The following is a 21,232-nucleotide window of genomic DNA, read 5'->3' on the forward strand; positions in this document are numbered from 1 at the left end:
TCACAAAAAATCATCATTATTTGACGTTTTAGCGATTTTTTTAACATTTCTCAACATCCTACCTACATAGTATCATATATCATTTTGAAGGGAAAAAAATTACGAATTTAACGAAGTAATGATATATAGGGTGTTCCATTAAAAAAAATATAGGTTTGTGTTGAATCTTCAAAACCATACCCCGAAATAAAATATTGAGTACGCCACTGGATTCTACGCAGAATTCTGATTCAGACGTAATTTTCAGCTCAGCATTATTTCTAATAATTTCGCAGATAAAGGAGGGGTCCGAAAAGTATAAATTTCCAAAATCACCCTGTATCTTTTGAACGGAAACAGTTATGCAGAATCTGATAAGACCAACTTGAGTTTCACGAAAAAGTAGGACAGGAACGTGAAAACCGCAAGGCTCTATCTTAAATAACAAGCGAGAAACCTGGCAGTCTCACCCAAAATGGGATGCACTGTACATAATTTTTTACGGCCTAATGTTCATCTATGCTGGTGGAACTAAGGAGCAAATGTGCCTCTATCTCATGGAATATGACGATCTTGCATCAACAGTTCTTGCTCAGCATCGATGTTATTTGGCACAACCACTGATTTTGGACTATCTTAACGAAATGCGTGCTTGGGCAAACACCAATCACGATTGAACGCGATAAACAGCAATTTGATTGGAGCTCCTTCTCCATTTCATCGAATTAAATTCATCGAAGCATTGTTATTGAGTTAATAAAGTTATAAAAAATTATTGCAAGAAAATATTCACGAGTGAATTCCATTTCCTTGCCGAGATGAATTTCTCTGAAAACATAAAAATTTGGTAAAAAATAATTGTAAACACTTACTACTTTCCACAGTTAAACTGTGGAAAGTAACCAAGTAAGGACTGAAACAATTTGAAAACATAAAAATTTAGTCACCAGGATGGCCTATTCCAGAAATATGAAAGGAACACCCTTAACTATACATTATATACTCCTGGGCAAAAAAATGCGAATATTTGCATTTTGCATTGATTTCAATCGGATTTAGAACATTATTGAAAGCATGTTCAGGTTTATTGAAACCCTTCACAAATGTTGGAGCAATATATTCGATAATATAAGGTGTAGTTAAAAGAAATCCTTTATTTTTGCATGAAAAACAAAGCTTTGAATACCATAGTTAGAATGACCAGACCATATGGTCAATATGCGTTTTGTTTGAAAACTCGTTGCCATTTTGAAGGTAATATCATTATGCCTCTCCCCCTATTGGGAAAATTGAGACAGTCAATTTTCACAAGCCTGTCATAAAGCGAATTTTTCCCAAGCAAAATTGTTCGTCATAGTCAGGAACATATGGTAATTACTTGGTTCCAGGTCTGGACTATAAGGACTTCCCAATCAAGCTCCAGGAGCTTCTCGCAAGTCACTATCGATGTGTGTGGCCTGACGTCCAATGGGAACACAATTCCTTTCCTATTGATCAAAGCTGGCACCTTCTGGGCGATTGCATCCTTTAGACAGTCCAACTGTTGACAGTACAACTCCTAGTTAACAATTGTGCCACAGGGAAGCAGTTCATAGTAGATAATTTCATGCCAATCCCACCAAACACATAGCAAAACCTTTCTGGGCGCCAATCCTAGCTTGGCTACGGTTTACGCCGGCTCACCGTGTTTTAACCACGACAGTTTTCGCTTGACGTTGTCGTAATTGATCAATTTTTCACCACCAGTCACCAACCGCTTCAAATCTGAGGGTCGATTTTGTTGCGATTCTCTACAGTGACTAAGTAACTTAATAAAACACAGTGGCAACGATTCGTTCAAATTGAGCCTAAACATGGCGAATGACCGGGTCTTGATCATAAAAACATAGAATACGATTAACTGAACTGACACTTCATCAAAATAAATTTATTGGGCCAAATAGATTTGTATATAGTACAATGACTCAATAAAATGGGCTTTACATGTCGAATAAATCCCAAAAATCAGGTAAACGGAGAATGTAAACGAAAAGCCACCATATTTAGGCTCAGAAAACAGCAGCCAATCAAAAACGAGACTCCTCGTGTTGCCACATGGTTTTTATTAAGTCACAGTAGAATCTCATCGGACTTATACAACGCGAGACACACATAACTAAAGACATCTATTCGAAAAATAATGGATCTTTTTTTACTAAACCTAATAATATGGGTTTGAAAGCAGTGGCGACGTTAGGGGGGACAGGGGGGCCCAGGCCCCCCCTAAAATGTGACATACTAAGGCTGAAAAATTAGCAGAACTATAGTTTCGCTTTACTTTGGCCCCCCCAAAAAAAAATCTGGCCCCCTCTTGGCCCACTCTGTTTTCGAAAGCTGGCGTCGCCACTGTTTGAAAGATAAACAACTCCAGAGGAATGTTATATATTCTTCTTATTTAGGTGCATTCTTTTCCTCTTTTAAATTTTCATTATTATAAATATAAACTTTACTATTATTAATATTTTAAAAAGGTTTAATGATTCTACTTGATGAAGGATAATCAATATACATATAAATATAAAAAACTTGACAACTTTGTGTCTATTCCTCCACAAATAAACCAAATATATCATAAAGATATATTATTGTGGAGGAATAGACAAAAAGTTGTCAATTTTTTGATATTATTAATATTTACCTTCATCCAAAGCTCCCAACATTCAAACAATTCTCAAATGCTTTTGAGTAAGTATATGATTTTTTTTTAAACATGAACACCTTGCAATTCAAAAGTTAAGAGGTCCAGGACATAGGTTTAAAGAAAACGACCGAAAGTTTTACATCCCTGATCTTATTTTGTAAAACCCTGTATATGTTGCTAAGACAATTCAAGTTTGGACATTGTTACTTTTGATGCCATAGAGTATAATTGATTATTTTCTACTCTTTCTTACTCTTACCTTCGACGCCAATACGACATTCCTTCAGATTCAAAATCTTCAATGTTATGTTTATCTCAAGAACACTAGCTAAATAAGTACAAGATTCCACAGATAACCAGTTATCTTGAAGGTTCAGTTCACGTATGAACTTATTACTTTCTAGAGTTCTGCAAATCGCCTTCATCTGCATTTCGAATGGAACGTAAAACTGTGAACAAAAAAGAACAGGAGCTCAATGGACAATACCATACCTGTAAGGATTAAAATAGTCTTAAAATACTGATTGATTACTTTCTGATTTCTCTTAACAAATCAGAAAGTAATCAATGTTTAAATTTTCAAATAATGTTTAGGCAAATGGCCATTAACATCGCAAAATTCCAACACAATTTGTTATTACAGAAATATTCGGAATTCATTTTCAAATATTCTCTTTAAATTTTTTATGCTCGCAATGATGTGATCAAAGAAATAGATCTCTCGCTCAACACTTGGTGAAACATCGTTATTAATAAATAAATAAAAACACTTGACTATACGTTCACAAATTTAATAAAATATTATATTACGTTGACATGCATGTTTCGGGTTTTACCCCATTCTCAAAACTAAACAGAATAATAAACGGTACAAATTATACATCAAACAAAACAGATGTTAACACCGGAGATAAGCGGAACTCCAGCTGATCGTTCACAATTGGCAATTTTTGTTTATGTGCTGAAGATATTTCTAAACATTCTAAAAGATCTAATCGCTTACTTTTCTCTCCTTCGTGTAAAATTTTGGTTTTATTGAAATCTATAAAATGGTTACAAGAGATACAATGAGTTGAAAACCCCGTTGTGGATTTATTTTGTAAAATAGATTTTTTATGTTCTTCAACCCTAACTTTGAGAGAACGACCGGTTTGACCAACATAAAAAGCAGGACATTCGTCACAGAACAACTTATATACACCACTTTTTTCTGAATCACTTAACTTATCCCTACCATCAGAAAACATTGATCTCAAATTTTTCTTGTTTGTACACACAATATCAACTCTGTTTTTTCTTAATCTATTACAAACTATGTCGCTAATCTGTGGAATATAATTAATATATACAAATCTCTTCATTTGATCTTTAGGTTGAGGTGGATAGATACAAGTTAAAAGTTTTTCACGTTGTTTTTTCAATATTAATTTATCTATTATGTCAGGAGAGTAGCCGTTGTTCTTTGTTAATAACTTTAACATCTCAACTTCTTTTTTGAAGTTATTCTCCGATAGAGGAGTGGAAATAAGTCTGTGCACAAGGGAATGAAACGCAGACATTTTAATTCTATAAGGGTGTGAACTACTATTATGAATGAGAACATCGGAAAAAGTTGGTTTTCTGTAAATATCAAAATCAAGATGGTCATTTACGATTTTTATCTGAATATCCAGGAAGTTGAGTGATTTATCCACATTTTCCAATTCCAAAGTGAACTGAACACCGTCATAAAATGAGTTAATAAGCTTTAGAAATGATTCGAGTTCTGAATCCGAGCCAGTCCAAATACAAAATACGTCATCAACATATCGCTTCCAGTACAGTACATATACAGTCAGATTATTATTCATTATGGAAAATATTTTCTTTTCCAAATGTGTCATAAAAATTTCACTGAAAAGGGGGGATGAAGGAGAACCCATTGGTAGACCATCTAGTTGTTGATAAAATTTCCCATTGAACTTAAAATAGCTCTGTTCAAGACATATTTGTAGTATTTTCATTGTTTCTTCAATTATTTCCGTACTGAGTGAAATATTGTCATGGAGTTGTTCACTGACTAAATTTTTGATTTCTGCAGTCGGTATGGATGGAAATAAATTCACTACATCGAATGAAATCAACCTGGCATTTGAGGGAATTTTGAGGATCTTTAATTCGTTTGTTAATTGAACTGTATTTTTGATAGAATAAATAGGATTATGTTGTATCATACCTGGTAACATCGAATTCAAGAATTTACAGAGCTTCAAAGATGGTGCATGAGTATATGAAACAATGGGTCTCATCGGACAATTTTCCTTATGTATTTTAGGAAGAGCATATAATAAGGGTATTCTGGGGTTCATTATGGTCAGAGGGAAACTCACTTGAGATAACAAGTTAGGGCAGCTCTTAATTGTCTTCTTCACCGCAGTTTGGAATTTTGATGTAGGGTCAAACTTCAATTCTAAGAAATTATTAGAATTCAATAAACTTTCAGTTTTTATCAAATAATCATTTCTGTTCAACAATGTGACTGTATTGCCTTTGTCAGCTTTTGTTATGATCAGGTCATTTTCTGAGGCTTTCTTTTTGATTTGTTTTAAAACCAATGACTCATTTTTATTATCTTCCACGGTAGCTTTTGATATTATTCTCGCACATAATGATTTTTCGAGATCTCGATTTTCAGGAGGTTCAATTTTATTTAAAGCCAATTCAACATTTACTGCAAATTGTTTGAGGTCGTTTTTACTGAACACATTCGGACAATGTTTCAAACCTTTTTCCAGCAATTTAATTTCAGTTTCTTCGAAATGTACGTCTGTAAAATTTTTCACTTTTTCGTAAAAGATTTTGTTAGTTTCACTCACGTAATTCAACGAGTTAGGTTCGAATTTGTCCACATTATTCACACATTATTTGATGTATAATTTGTACCGTTTATTATTCTGTTTAGTTTTGAGAATGGGGTAAAACCCGAAACATGCATGTCAACGTAATATAATATTTTATTAAATTTGTGAACGTATAGTCAAGTGTTTTTATTTATTTATTAATAACGATGTTTCACCAAGTGTTGAGCGAGAGATCTATTTCTTTAATCAAGAATGCAAACATTTCACGACTCGCAATATATTACAGAAAGGTACTCTTAAAGATCAAGAGATGTAACAACCACCTATGGTTCAATAAACAGTGTTTATTGAATAATATCAAACCGAAATATATGAAGATCAGTTGTAAAAACAATTCACCCCAGGCAAAACTTGCCTTAAAATCCGCAATTAGAACTTGGATCAAGCTGGAGATGAAAAAGTGGTATAAGATAAGAGACAACAACAAACTACACCTGAAAGTGATACACAGTGAATTAACTTACCGCATTAGCCCTGCTGAGTTCGACCATTTGGATTTTACCATCAGAGAGGAAGTAAGGATTTTGGGACATAAACAATATGAAAATCAACTTAAAAAACTTGAAGCTCTTGTGAATAATGTGGACAAATTCGAACCTAACTCGTTGAATTACGTGAGTGAAACTAACAAAATCTTTTACGAAAAAGTGAAAAATTTTACAGACGTACATTTCGAAGAAACTGAAATTAAATTGCTGGAAAAAGGTTTGAAACATTGTCCGAATGTGTTCAGTAAAAACGACCTCAAACAATTTGCAGTAAATGTTGAATTGGCTTTAAATAAAATTGAACCTCCTGAAAATCGAGATCTCGAAAAATCATTATGTGCGAGAATAATATCAAAAGCTACCGTGGAAGATAATAAAAATGAGTCATTGGTTTTAAAACAAATCAAAAAGAAAGCCTCAGAAAATGACCTGATCATAACAAAAGCTGACAAAGGCAATACAGTCACATTGTTGAACAGAAATGATTATTTGATAAAAACTGAAAGTTTATTGAATTCTAATAATTTCTTAGAATTGAAGTTTGACCCTACATCAAAATTCCAAACTGCGGTGAAGAAGACAATTAAGAGCTGCCCTAACTTGTTATCTCAAGTGAGTTTCCCTCTGACCATAATGAACCCCAGAATACCCTTATTATATGCTCTTCCTAAAATACATAAGGAAAATTGTCCGATGAGACCCATTGTTTCATATACTCATGCACCATCTTTGAAGCTCTGTAAATTCTTGAATTCGATGTTACCAGGTATGATACAACATAATCCTATTTATTCTATCAAAAATACAGTTCAATTAACAAACGAATTAAAGATCCTCAAAATTCCCTCAAATGCCAGGTTGATTTCATTCGATGTAGTGAATTTATTTCCATCCATACCGACTGCAGAAATCAAAAATTTAGTCAGTGAACAACTCCATGACAATATTTCACTCAGTACGGAAATAATTGAAGAAACAATGAAAATACTACAAATATGTCTTGAACAGAGCTATTTTAAGTTCAATGGGAAATTTTATCAACAACTAGATGGTCTACCAATGGGTTCTCCTTCATCCCCCCTTTTCAGTGAAATTTTTATGACACATTTGGAAAAGAAAATATTTTCCATAATGAATAATAATCTGACTGTATATGTACTGTACTGGAAGCGATATGTTGATGACGTATTTTGTATTTGGACTGGCTCGGATTCAGAACTCGAATCATTTCTAAAGCTTATTAACTCATTTTATGACGGTGTTCAGTTCACTTTGGAATTGGAAAATGTGGATAAATCACTCAACTTCCTGGATATTCAGATAAAAATCGTAAATGACCATCTTGATTTTGATATTTACAGAAAACCAACTTTTTCCGATGTTCTCATTCATAATAGTAGTTCACACCCTTATAGAATTAAAATGTCTGCGTTTCATTCCCTTGTGCACAGACTTATTTCCACTCCTCTATCGGAGAATAACTTCAAAAAAGAAGTTGAGATGTTAAAGTTATTAACAAAGAACAACGGCTACTCTCCTGACATAATAGATAAATTAATATTGAAAAAACAACGTGAAAAACTTTTAACTTGTATCTATCCACCTCAACCTAAAGATCAAATGAAGAGATTTGTATATATTAATTATATTCCACAGATTAGCGACATAGTTTGTAATAGATTAAGAAAAAACAGAGTTGATATTGTGTGTACAAACAAGAAAAATTTGAGATCAATGTTTTCTGATGGTAGGGATAAGTTAAGTGATTCAGAAAAAAGTGGTGTATATAAGTTGTTCTGTGACGAATGTCCTGCTTTTTATGTTGGTCAAACCGGTCGTTCTCTCAAAGTTAGGGTTGAAGAACATAAAAAATCTATTTTACAAAATAAATCCACAACGGGGTTTTCAACTCATTGTATCTCTTGTAACCATTTTATAGATTTCAATAAAACCAAAATTTTACACGAAGGAGAGAAAAGTAAGCGATTAGATCTTTTAGAATGTTTAGAAATATCTTCAGCACATAAACAAAAATTGCCAATTGTGAACGATCAGCTGGAGTTCCGCTTATCTCCGGTGTTAACATCTGTTTTGTTTGATGTATAATTTGTACCGTTTATTATTCTGTTTAGTTTTGAGAATGGGGTAAAACCCGAAACATGCATGTCAACGTAATATAATATTTTATTAAATTTGTGAACGTATAGTCAAGTGTTTTTATTTATTTATTGATGTGATCAGCTTGAAATTTCACAAGAAGTTCGAAAATGTTATTTCCAAATCCCATTTCTGTCGGATTGGTTATGTGGTCACGATAATATTGGGTAATTTTTTTCGAAATTCTTAAATTTCTATGGTTCTGCCAACTCGGTCAATATGAAATTTTGCACGAGGCTTGAAATTGGAATTCTGCATTTCAGTACAAATTTTCATCACGATTGAATCTTCAGTTCGATTTTTTCGTGAGGTAGTCAGTGGCGACGCCAACTTTCAAAAACAGGTGTGGCCAAGAGAGAGTCTGATTTTTTTTGGAGGGGCCAGAGTAAAGCGAAATTATAATTTTGCGAATCTTTTAGCCTTAGTATGTCTAATTTTAGGGGGGCCAGCAGAATTTAAGGGTGGCCTAGGACCCCCTTGTCCTCCCCTAGCGTCGCCACTGGAGGTAGTTATCGTGTTTACGGCCGGACTGACAAAGTGAAGGTGTTTTCATTATATGTGAGTCGAACCTTATAGTGTTGGAGATCATATCCGGTTCAAAATTCGAAACTTATAAATATTGTGCGATCTATTAGAAGAACAAGCCTTAAAAATCAACAGCGGCTCAAAAGAAGTATTTTTTTTAAAACGAGCATGGTCCGAACTCAGTCAGTATCTCAGAGGATAGAGATTCTTTCCTCTGAGAATCCTATATTCACATAACAGAGAATTAGGAACATAACAAAAACCAGTTGAACTCTAATCAAATAGGATTAAGTACTGTGTTTTCTCTCGAATGAAAAAAATATTGTATCCACATACTTTCAAGTTCAATTCTTCCGTAGTCAATGAATTACAAACTTTGCTTATCGGATAAATGTTCATATTTTTGCACATATCTCTATAAGCTTGGCATCCATAATCTTCTGGAGGAGGTTGTGCTGAAAAAAAAATTATCAACGAATCAACGAAATCAATTATTGGTTTTTCCACAATGTTAAAAAAAATATTAATCATTAAAGGATGTAATCTTCCATATCATTTATCGTATCACCTTCAAAAGAAGGCACCTCACATCAAGATATAATCTAACCATCCAAACATTCTTTGAACGCATTTTATGGATCTACTACAGTACTTTGCTGCGAATTCATTTTTGCCACTATTGATCTAAATAAAAAAAAATTGCAGCGAAGTATAACCGCAATAGTATCAGAGTTATATAGTTAGGGAAGGGAGTTATTACTCCCTTTTGATTGATCCACACACCTCTGCAGCAGAATTGTTAGAACAATACCTAAGGTCCGTAATAGTCATGGGTCCAATCATTTGGGAAATTCTTTGAGAATACTGATAACTTTAAAGAGGTTTTCTTCTGCTTCACGACTTCGAGGTTTATTGTGTCCCCCATCAGAGCTGACCTCAGTTCTCACTTCCAGCTCAAGAGCTCTAATGCATGTGTCAGTATGTGTCATTGGCTTGCATTAGCGTGGCATTTTGTGACCAGGTGATCAGGAGTTTCTTCCTCCTACCCACAGAATCTGCACTTATCAGTTTCTCAATAGATGCTTCCTGGGGCAGCAGTGCTCTTTAAGTAAGCAAAAGAGGAGGTGAAGAAGGTTCTTAATGAGATCCAAATAGGGGAGAGCGGGGCTGAACGTGCCGATTTTGACAAATTCTCATATGATTCGGATAAGAAAAGTACTATTTCTGAAAGAAGTAGTTCATCATAAGCCAAATTTAATCTACAATAAGAATTCACTCACAGATTTGACACAATTTCAATGGTTTTCAAGAAAAGGTCATTTTTTTAAGCAAAGTCGGGAAGGCACTACCAACCCCACTTTGGGGCGAGTTGTGCCGTAGCTGAGGTCGGTTGTGCCGTTGATAATTAAAGGTGTTTTACGTGAATGAAAATTAATTTAGGATTTAAAAACACAATTTTTTTCAACAATATATTTATTGCTTATACTTTTAACTAATCAACATAACTTAAAATTCAGTTATATATAACAATAAGCATAATAATAAAGAAAAACATAATATCTTTACTTATTTAGCTATTGCAAATATAAAAACACATTTCAGTCAACAATTTGAACTTATTTTTGAACAAATGAGATCAATTATTGAATATATCAGTCTCTCAGGACTACATTAAAAAAAATAAAGAAGATTTCTTCCGAATTGTAAATTAAAAAACTTATATTTGGTCTTTTAGAGAAAACAAAACCAGTTACTCTATAGATGACTGATCAGAATAGCAATTTGGACATACAAATGCTGGGCTTTCTTCATCGTCAATACATTGTGAATGGGCCCAATTCTTGCATTCTATGCATTGAATCCATTTTTCTCTAGGGGCAGAATTAGAATATGCGTCACAACATATGATGCAATACCAATCTTGTTCCTCATCAGAAGTGTCATCATCTTGCAAGACTCTTCTCTTAGCGGGGTTCTTAGTCGTTCTTTTTGCTTGTTTACCTTGTCCCGTGCATTTTCCTTTACCCTTCTTTGTAGTTTCAATCTCTTTTTTCTTCTTTTTATTAGCATGTTCTTCGGCCAAAGCATCCTTCTCTGGAGTGTCCGTAAGAACAGCTGTCTTTCTTTTACGTCCTTTATTGCGTCCAACTAATCGAGGAGGTGCTTTAGGCAGTGGTCTTATGAGGTCTGGTGAGAAAATTATTGTATTTTCATCTCCCGCGTTGTTATCAGCTGATGATTGAGGAAGTTGGAAGCTGCAACAAGGGGTAGTCTCCTGAGAGCATTGACGTCCCACATGTTCTGGATTACCTGATGGTTCAACGCTGCAGTCGCTTTGCTGTAGAATTGATGGAGTAGTCTCAATCTCTATATTGCAGCCGACATTATTTGAGTCATTAAGATATTCAGCAGTCCTTTCTTGATTGTTTAGAGGGACAGGAAAGTGGTCTGTATCTTGTGAGGGTCGATTTTCTGGCATCGGGCGGTCAGTGACAGAAGACGGCGCATAATCTTTGTCTGTGAAGATATTTGGGTCATAGGGCCAAATGCCAGCCTTTTTAAATGCGTTGCTTATATTGATAGGAGTTGCTGCAAGCGGCAAAGCGTATTTTACAATACCTGGTATTTCATAAATGCTCATAGTTTTCCCGGGATTAGTTCTCAGCCAGTTGTTTTGAGCTTTAGAACAGTATGCTTTGAATGGGCCGTTGACACCAACATCCAGGGGTTGCAGACGGTGGGTGCAGTGTGGTGGGAATGATAATAATATAACAGAGTTTTTCTTGGCCTTTTCGATCACATCAATATCAATATGAGATGAATGATTGTCTAGTAGTAATAACACTGGTTCATCAGGACTAGGCTTAGTATGCTTTATGAAATGATCCATAAACACTAAGAACTCTTTGTTTGTCATCCAACCGGATTGATTACCAGCCCCAATACACTCAGGAGGACCACCTCGGATAAACAGGTCCTTAAATTTCAAACGCGGGAAAACAAACATCGGCGGAATCGAGTTTCCCAGAGCACTCACCGCTAGCTCAACAGTGACTAAAGTTCCACGTTCAGATGAAACAATTGCTCCTACTTGCTTTGTTCCTTTTTCAGCCAAAATTTTTTTCGGTTTTAACACAGTTGTGACACCAGTCTCGTCCAAATTCCATATACGTGAAGGAGTAAGATTATATTTTGTAATCAAGTCGCCAAGTTTTTCGAAAAATTGATTTACATTATATCTGTTGAACGAGCTCGCGCGTCCGGCACTGGTAGCTTCTGGTGTTCTTATTGCAAGAGTAGAGTTCCTCTTCAGGAAGTTTGTAAACCAATCCTTGCCAGCCTTACCATTGGTATGCCAAGATGGTGGGATGTGTTGAACATTAAACTTCACGGCACACTGGTAAGCAAGTTGTCGTACTTCTTCTGGTAGAAGACCAAAATAAATAGAGGCACTTTTCAAAATGTACTCAGACAGTTGTGCCTCTTGATCTTCACTAAACACCATTCTAGATTTAAAACCAACCGAAGGAGTAAGTCCACTTTTAATTTTTTTGACATACCTTTGAAGAGTTGTATGGCAAATTTCCAATTCACGTGCAACTGTTTTTAATTTACGTCCATCCTTGATGACTGCATCAGCCGCTCTTTTTAGAAGATCTTGGGATGTAGTTCCCCTTTGAGTTTTCCGCTTGTAATTCCTCATTCTGTCAAAGACAATAAATACAGGATGAAGTATCATGGCAAAAAGTATTTTATATCTTCCACAAGTGCTCGCATAAACTTAAGTATTACAGAAACAATGAAGGTTGCCGTGGGGTTGGTTGTGCCGCGGCACAAGCAGCCCCCCATGAACGGCACATTTTACCCCGTTTATGCGAGTGTGATATTTTGCCCTACATATAAATATCAAAGCGCTCTAAGCATTATAATCATACTGCATAACAAACTAGGATAAACGACAAACATTTTACTAAAACTTTCATATTAAAAGGACGAAAAATGCCAGCTTGTGACCAAAAAGTATTGAGACGAAAATATTTACTTACGTAGAGCTCGAATACACACACATGCACTGACACCCTGTCCCTTCGGCGGACGGAATTAAACTGGCATGCGCATGTCCCGGACTGTTAGGCATTACGTGAATAACTGCTATCTTATATCTATCTCTTTCTGTTTACGAGATATTCGCGTCGGCACAATTTACCCGCGGCACTTTCAGCCCCGCTCTCCCCTACTGTTGCAGTGTTGAAGTTTCAAAAGAACTTTGGAGTGGCCCATTTCTGGAAGATGCTTCCAGAGTATCTCTCTTCCGATTTTTCCTTTCTCATTAGATAAAGGCTTAAATTGGAAATATTGAACTTATTAAAAGATTTTCACCTTTCAGTTCAAGAGCATCTTCTATACCTGGATCTTCAAGATCTGGAAAGAAGTAAAAGGGATTCTGAAAAATAGAACTACTGGACATCATGATTTCTTTGAAGCATTTGTACGAGGAAGCATTGCTATCAATACTGAAATTTTTCGATTCCGTCTTTGTTTTAGATTCTTGATGATCACTTGTTGAAGATACTTCTTTTTGTTCTCCGTCATTATTTTCACTATGCGTTAAAGTGAGAAAAGAAATTTCACTCTCGTTTTCTTCATTAATTGTACTGAGAGTAACCTGAGAATTACTCATTTGTACCTTCTGCTCAGTATTGTTATCACAATAGTCACTTATATCGAAATAAGCTCGATATTGAACAGATTTGCAGAGAAATGACTAATCGATTGCATTTGACAGCTAAAATTTCCTTAGTAATGATCATATCGCTTTCTCGAGAAAACTATTAGAAATTATTAAATAGGAATAAATAGATAGAGAGCTTAGCAGAGATTCGGTATAAGCAAAAATGTAATAACGGAGTACAGTAACAAAACTTTGGAAATTTTACATTTTCTATGTGTTAGTGCAACAGTTCATTTTTATTATTCAAATTTTTGGCGCATATGCACCACAGTTCTGGAAGAGCACTGATGTGAAAAAAACAGTATTCTAGATGAAAGCACTTCATGAATATTTGATAATTTTCTGGTAATCTAAATTCTGTCTAATATATTCTGTATAACCTTGGTTTTCGAGTAATATTCCTTGATTGGTTCCTCAATTATTAGATAGATAGAAAATTCCATGTTGAAGTAGATGATTCCAATTCTGAGAGGTACGAAATTCATCTTGGTTTTCCTCAAGGGTCTATTTGAGGACCGCTTTTTTTATACTTTTTATAAATGACCGTCCACCTCATATTAAGACAAAGATTATAATATTTGTTGATGATACATCATTTTTGGTTACCTACACTAAACAAAGAATCTCAAAAACCTTATCGAATTATGTAAAAAGCTCTTGAAAACTTTTGATGATTGGTGAAGGATGAATGGAATTGTTATTAATTTGGAAAAGACAGTACTGATCAAATTTTGATTGAGAGAAGGAAGTCCTTAAGTTCTTTGCTACGGCTTGGATACCTTAATTTCCAAGAATTCCAAGAAGTTCTTTGGTATATATACATAGATAACTGCATAAGATGGTCAGATCAAGTTGCGTATATTAGCAGGAAACTCTGTTCCTACATCTATGCAATCCGTCATAGAACAAATGATCTTCACAGCTATTCTGAATGTTTATTTTAGATTATTAATATAGCCATATTGCTTACAATTACAATATTATGGCTTGGGTTGTTCTGTCGATTTCGTCAGAGTCTTTACAGATCAGAAATGTATTCTTAGGATGATATTCGGGCTTGCCCATCGGGAATCGTGGTAGGCCTGTTTATGTAGAGTATGAAATATTAACAGTCCCTTGTATCTACATATCCAAATGTCTTCTGTTTATAAAAATATGAAATTAATAATACCAACCTTTCTAGCTTCCACAATTACAATATGAGAAATACCAACACTTCATTCATACCGAAGCATAGAGCTGCTAAATTTGATCTGCAAAATATATCAGAGTGTTATATTGTTCAATCACCTGGCCTGATTCGATAAAAACTCTGAAGTTGTCTAGTTTCTCTAGAGAAATTAAATTCTTTAATGTTGGCTAAATGTTAGTATATACTGCTAACCAGGGCCGGCGTTAGGGGTGAAACAGTAAAGCGACTGTTTCAGGCGCCTCTTTTCGAGGGGCGGCAATTTAGCCCAGTTTGTGGCCGCCCTTTCATATTTTTGAAAAAATATAGTCTTGATTCTTAAAAACAACATGGGGTTGGTCCGCTTTGCTGCGTTCATCAACATTCCCTGCTATACAAATCTCCAAACTGTCTTTATTTAGCCGCCAGTCAATAAATAACACATGGCAACCCAACCAATATAAGCGGCATTGCCTATTGCCCTAATTGAATGAGGGATGTATTTCACGAAGACGAAAAACAACACTGTTTTCAGCGGAACATATGTTTTTAATTCCATTCAGTTTTCGAAGCTTTGCATGCCTTTCCGCCCATTGTATCTTGTGGTGTGATAGGTAATCTTTCATCGATCGTACGTAGTGTTTTGTGAATGTGAGAATCAGATATATTACTTACGCATTATTCATCGGCGTCGAAGAAATCCAGGAATTTATTGTAGGTAAAATGTCCGAAAAAAAAACCCAGTGGAAACGACTTTAGAAAGAAACGATTAGCAAAAATTAGAGAAATCAAAAATGGCGAATTATCATTGGGGCAGGTAATGTTTTTTGTTGGGGGGTGGTTGTTTATTGATAATTTTCAGCAGGGGTGCCAAAAAATTATTTGCTTCAGGCGCCAAATTGCTCGCGCCGGCCCTGGTGCTAACGAATATCTAATCTCAATGATAATTGTATTAAGTAAATTTCTTTCTTTATTTATTTCCATATTTTGATGATATGATCAATTTTTTATGACTCGTACAATTCACTGTATTAATGGGGGAATAGTGAAGTCAAGGAGCACTTTTTAGGTGTTCATTTTCACACCTCCACATTGAATTTAAATCCAGATGCAAAATAGACTCAGTGGCCCTGGGGAAAATTGTTAAAATTTATTAAAAATCCAGAGTTTATTATTTGTACTTGTGACTAGATAATATTCAAATTTTTTATTTTTCTCTTATAATATCTATATTACATCGGCCAAATTAATATTCGTGTCTGATAAAGACAACGCAATTCATCTCGACATCTCGAAGTTATTATAGAAACTAAAAGTTTTAAGATGTTTTTTTAAATTCCGACATCTTTGAAAAATCGCTAAAAGTTTGGAATTTTTTTGATTCCTTAATTTTCTCCAGAAGTGTACTTAAATATTGGCGCAGCAAATTTGGAAAATTAGGTTTCTTATATGGAATTTTTAAGTTGTTTTGAATTTTTTCCGAATTGTTGCAGTATTTCTTAACAATTCGCAAAACGTCGAACCTAACTTCTACAATTCTCTTTGCGCCAATTTTTTTTAAAAGTTTCTAGGTTGAAGGACTTTCTCCAAAAAGGTGTATCTTGGCTAGAATAAAATTAATTATTAGGAGATAAATATATATATATTCAGCAAGAACAATCTTCTTCCACCACTATCCACCATTAACTCCTGATTGAAAGCCTTCCTCCAGCAAGAACAATAAGATGAAGCAAATTTAAAAAAAAAATCAGGAAATTAATATCGTCATTTTTTTACAGAAGGTTAAAATCTATCGCCTTAAGTCTGGCAACCAAAAGCGTAAAGAAAGTTTGATTCGGCAACAGAAATGCAAAGACATGACAATGAAATTCTAATCCGTTCGACTTAGAATGGCGGATGCGCTTAGGGGCCCGTATTTTCATATCCTCCCTGGCCCGTAATTCCTGTTGAGGTGTATCTAGAACCTTTAGGAGGTATTGCCTAAATTCGCCTAAAACGCTAAAAAAATAATAAAATAGCTCATCTCCAGTATTATATTAGAATTTTCGTAGATATCTTAAGATTTTCAATAAGGAGAGTGGCTTTGGAAGTCATTTTTTCAGTATTTTTAAATTTTATGTAACAATGGTTAGTATATTTATTATAGTGACACTAGATAAAAGACGTATTTCATAATTATCTCATACAAATTGCATATTTTTTCCTCTAAAATACTTTTCAATAAATCAATGAAACCTTTATTATTAACATTTGGCTTGCAACTAATATTTGATTAATTATTTTCAAGTAATTCCATTTCTATAATAATTCCATATTATAAATACCAATTCCCCATGAAAGCTTTTCAACAAAAAAGCATATCCGATTTGGAAATATTGTCATGAAGAAATTACTGGAAATTAACATGTTATTACGTACAATTAAGGCTTTAGGGTCGGTGTCATACAATAAAACCTGAAGTAGAACTGAATCACTAAATATTATTAATGCAAACATTTCTGCAAATGATATGCAATGATCGTTTCCTGGTCCCCTTGTAGTAAGAAAAAGAAAAGCTGATATCTAGGGAATTTGTATTCAGTTAGGGGAATTTCAGAAAAGACATTAATTTGATGACAGCTGGTCACAAAAAGAGAAAAGTTGGCCAGTTATTGTCAGTAATTTCTCGTTATTTAGAAATCTAAAAGAAAAAGTGCATTGTGAAAAGATACCTGTGAAACAGTAATACATTTATGTGAAGAAACGAAGTACTATTTCTATTTAATTAGGTAGTATTATAATTACTCAAACTAACCGGCGTCACTATGTCGGACGAGAGTCATCCAAAAACTCTGTATGTTGGAAACTTGGATGCTTCCGTTTCCGAAGATCTACTTTGTGCTCTTTTCTCACAAATAGGACCCGTTAAAGGATGTAAAATCATTCGGGAACCTGGTAATGATCCTTATGCCTTTGTAGAATTTACAAACCACCAATCTGCATCAACAGCCTTGGCTGCCATGAATAAGAGAGTGTTTTTAGATAAAGAAATGAAAGTTAATTGGGCTACAAGTCCAGGAAATCAACCTAAATTGGATACATCCAACCATCATCATATATTTGTTGGTGATTTATCTCCTGAAATTGAGACTGAAACTTTAAGAGAAGCCTTTGCACCATTTGGAGAGATATCTAATTGCAGAATAGTTCGAGATCCCCAAACATTAAAATCCAAAGGATATGCATTTGTTTCATTTGTTAAAAAGGCCGAAGCTGAGAATGCCATTCAAGCTATGAATGGCCAATGGTTAGGTAGCAGATCTATTCGTACAAACTGGTCTACGAGGAAACCTCCACCACCTAGAACTGAGAAAGCCAATCCAAGGAGTAAACAACCAACATTTGATGAGGTATACAATCAGAGCTCACCAACTAATTGTACTGTCTACTGTGGTGGTTTTGTGAATGGGCTTTCCGAAGACTTGATGCAGAAAACTTTCAGTCCATTCGGGATGATACAAGACATTCGTGTATTCAAGGATAAGGGATATGCTTTCATTAAATTTGCTACAAAGGAATCAGCAACTCATGCTATCGAAAGTATTCATAATACCGAAGTGAATGGTCAGCTGGTAAAATGTTTTTGGGGTAAAGAAAATGGGGGTATGGGGGATTCCATGAATATGGGTTCAGCTGGTACAGGAGCTTCAGCGGTTCCTGCTCAATCCTATTCCTATGGCTATGGAGGTTATTGGTATCCTCAGAGTTATGGTGGTTATATGCAAGGTAATTATCCACCATATCAACAGTATCAGTATGGAGCTGGTCAACAATATTGTGTGATGCCTCAACAAGGACAATACCCGAATCAACCGAATCAGCAGTCGGTAATGTACAGCAATGTGCAAAAATATCCTTCACAATGAATGGAATTCGCCTAATTTCCTAAATCTAAAGACTTTGAACGAATATAGTGAACCTATTCTACTGTTTTTGGCTTCAATTGGGTAGTAGTATAACTTTATTGATAATGAAGATATTCAACTCTTCAGATATATTTTTGTAAAATACTTTTTTCATCTTCATGATTTAGAGATTTATGACTCAATAATAAAATATGTGTTGTGATGCCAAAACACAGTAGATATTAAATCCAAATCAACAGTGAGTGATAAGTTAAGTTATATGTAAGAATTGCATCAATGATTGCAAATCGATCATAATTGAATGATGTATGTAAATGGACTCGATATTTCTTTGAAAAGGACTTGGACTCATAGTGTTTCAGTTTAAGAAGTTATGGTATAAAATTAGATTAGTGTAAACATGTAACCCTAAATGAGAAAAATCAACTGGTTAACCTACATTTGTAATATCAAGATCATGTAGAGTAAAACAATGTTCCATTCACAAGTTGATGTCTTATCGAGGCAAAACAATTTTATAACAAATGTATATGCTAGTTAAATAAAAATTTCAGGTCTGGGATTTTTTATCATTAATTTGAAAAATCCTTGCTATCACCTAAATATTTCGTTTACTGCTTCTGCAACTATTATAGAATTATTAGTTATCAGCAACATTTATTAAAGCACTGAAAGTGAATTTCCAGTATTTAATGAGCAATTTTTTAGTCATTTGGGTTGTGATAATACAAAGGAATCTCTTCATTTGTACACAGAATTTTGGAACTGTTCTAGGCAGTATAAGGAATTAATCTTTAGAAATATGAAAAGTATTATTACTGTTGAAATAATATTTTGTTCACTTTGTTTATGAATAAACAAGTTAATAGAGTATCAAAGCCAATTTGTTGCAACACTCTTTTGATCTAAGTTAGCTATATAGTAGATACATATTCAACAATAAAGACCTCGTATTTGATGAAAATACACCCTTTCCAACATGGCATATACTACAGTGTCCACAATTCCATTGAGTTCCCTTCACTTCTATAGCTTGTGTTGAATGTGCATACTGTAGTGCTATATACATCATAGCATTTCAGTATACACAATCTATTGAATGAAAGGGAACTCAATGAGAATCGATAGAAATGTGTGTACACTGTATTGTACGCCATGTCTGAAAGGGTTTAGCACATGAGCTCAAATTCTTTTCAAAAATTTTTATAAATTGAGAAGTCACAGCTTAATTAATGAATTTTGTCTTATATAAATGGAATTTTTGGAGCAAAACTAATTTTTCTAGTATTTGTATTTGACTTCCATTGATTTTAGATTATAGCTTTCTGGAAGCTTTAAATATTTGAATAATATAATATTTTTTAAAAGCTTTCATCTTGAAAGGTGTAGTTCTTAGTATCCATTGATATATTCTCAATCTGATAGGATTGATATAATTCCACAAATCTATCTTTCATGAGTTGAAATAAAACCTCTGGATGGCGAGCCAGATTTCTTTTATCCCAGAAAAACAATAGTATGCTTTATTTTAAATACATCAGGAGGTTCCTTATAGTTTGTCATTGAAAATAATACAACACAATTATCTAGGATGTCAGAAAAATGTATTTTTAGTCCTATGAAAAATTTCATGGATTGAGAGTATGGATTAGTTTGCGTCAGCTAATATGGACTACATAACTGCATAAAGGAAAGTCGTAAGATTTACTGAACTGAAATATAAAACTAATATTCATATCTCGGAAAAAAGAGGCACTAGATTACATTAACTACTTATTGCTGATATCTCTTTCCCAGCATTGAGAGATTATTATAATTAAGGGAGTCTTGGTATATTTTTCATTTATATTTTACAATTGGCTTCTTGGACTGAAATAAAATAACAAGTGTTTTTCAAATCGAATAGGGTAGTATTGGATAAAGATATTTTTTTAAAATGAGTGCAGTGATCGTCCAGAATCGAACTCTATCCGCTATTAGTAGGTCTTCTAATTCCGAAGCTTATTCGTGAAGAGAATATTGCGAGGCCAATTCCAAAGCCATGGAGTTGAGGGGTTTCAGAGAGACATAGGATTGTCATACTAACATTCCTCCCAAAAATTTACCAAGAAAAACTTAAGTCAAATGTTAGGAATACGGAAGTATATTTAGGTTAAAGCACGGGGCCACAGAAATCAGTTCATAGATAAAATAAGTTTGTCTATAGTTCAGTTCTCTCTGAAGAAGAAAAGAGTTGAAGCCACTGTTGCCAACCGAAGAATTTGTGAGATTTGCGATTATCCCAATTTTAATTTGACCCGCAATTGTTATGTTTGAAGAATTTCGTTTGAAAATGAAGTATTCATCTTTACTACAATCAAAGGTCAATTTTAACTAATTCGATCATTGCAACCCAGAGTAAGACGAGCGGACAGTGTACTTATCACAGAATACTTAGACAGATCGATATATTTGACAATACTGTGTCAATTGCGTATAAAAGTCAAACACGTATCCAAATAATATACTACACATCCGACATCATTTGTCTCATTTCAATCCAATACAGTCTCTCATATACATTCGTGCCATTCGTGGTCTTGAGGTGCCATTAATCTACGGATTATTGTTAAGCTATCAGCTGAAGCTATTTTTTGAAAAATCTAGTGCTTTGTGTGTTATCTGTGTTTTTTTGAGTTTCAATTATGTTTATGACTAT

General features: G+C 34.3%; 4 protein-coding genes across 7 annotated transcripts in view; 1 reads left to right on the top strand and 3 right to left on the bottom strand.

Moving 5' to 3' along the window:
* The window catches only part of LOC123688554 (leucine-rich repeat-containing protein 74A-like), a 27,876-nt gene extending 14,347 nt beyond the window's left edge, over window positions 1-13,529 (bottom strand). For 2 of the 4 annotated variants that reach the window (XM_045627130.1, XM_045627131.1), the window contains exons 1-3: window positions 13,110-13,529; window positions 9,066-9,184; window positions 2,919-3,108 (exon numbers count right to left, since the gene is read on the bottom strand). In XM_045627130.1, coding sequence (XP_045483086.1) covers window positions 2,919-3,108; window positions 9,066-9,184; window positions 13,110-13,410 — 610 coding nt within the window. In that variant the 5' untranslated portion in view covers window positions 13,411-13,529. Of the gene's footprint in view, window positions 1-2,918; window positions 3,109-9,065; window positions 9,185-9,512; window positions 9,868-13,109 lie in introns of those variants that run through there. The other 2 variants (XM_045627132.1, XM_045627133.1) reach the window with 2 other exon arrangements.
* On the bottom strand, window positions 3,366-5,994 carry LOC123688557. The gene is made up of 2 exons (XM_045627136.1): window positions 5,868-5,994; window positions 3,366-4,552 (listed from the first exon to the last, which is right to left on the bottom strand). Exon 2 carries the CDS (start codon window positions 4,540-4,542, stop codon window positions 3,535-3,537), a length of 1,008 nt encoding a protein of 335 aa, XP_045483092.1. The 5' UTR covers window positions 4,543-4,552; window positions 5,868-5,994; the 3' UTR covers window positions 3,366-3,534.
* LOC123688553 lies at window positions 9,875-12,946 on the bottom strand. Its single transcript, XM_045627129.1, has 2 exons — window positions 12,776-12,946; window positions 9,875-12,433 (listed from the first exon to the last, which is right to left on the bottom strand). The coding sequence occupies exons 1-2, from the start codon at window positions 12,865-12,867 to the stop codon at window positions 10,480-10,482; spliced, it is 2,046 nt and encodes a 681-aa protein (XP_045483085.1). The 5' UTR covers window positions 12,868-12,946; the 3' UTR covers window positions 9,875-10,479.
* Window positions 13,530-17,223: 3,694 nt separating the features above from the next.
* LOC123684356 (nucleolysin TIAR) lies at window positions 17,224-19,096 on the top strand. The gene has a single exon (XM_045623587.1). It carries the CDS (start codon window positions 17,434-17,436, stop codon window positions 18,532-18,534), a length of 1,101 nt encoding a protein of 366 aa, XP_045479543.1. The 5' UTR covers window positions 17,224-17,433; the 3' UTR covers window positions 18,535-19,096.
* Window positions 19,097-21,232: the final 2,136 nt, after the last annotated feature.

This window comes from Harmonia axyridis, chromosome 1 (assembly GCF_914767665.1).
Source record: "Harmonia axyridis chromosome 1, icHarAxyr1.1, whole genome shotgun sequence".
NCBI classification, from domain to species: domain Eukaryota; kingdom Metazoa; phylum Arthropoda; class Insecta; order Coleoptera; family Coccinellidae; genus Harmonia; species Harmonia axyridis.

What these genes read in the sequence shown, in the direction of transcription:
- LOC123688557 (XM_045627136.1), bottom strand. Translation starts at nt 4,542, where the DNA reads ATGACACATTTGGAAAAGAAAATATTTTCCATAATGAATAATAATCTG.
- LOC123688553 (XM_045627129.1), bottom strand. Translation starts at nt 12,867, where the DNA reads ATGCCTAACAGTCCGGGACATGCGCATGCCAGTTTAATTCCGTCCGCC. An exon ending in TGTGTGTATTCGAGCTCTAC is followed by an intron (nt 12,434 to 12,775) that starts GTAAGTAAATAT and finishes TGTCTTTGACAG; the next exon opens with AATGAGGAATTACAAGCGGA.
- LOC123684356 (XM_045623587.1), top strand. Translation starts at nt 17,434, where the DNA reads ATGTCGGACGAGAGTCATCCAAAAACTCTGTATGTTGGAAACTTGGAT.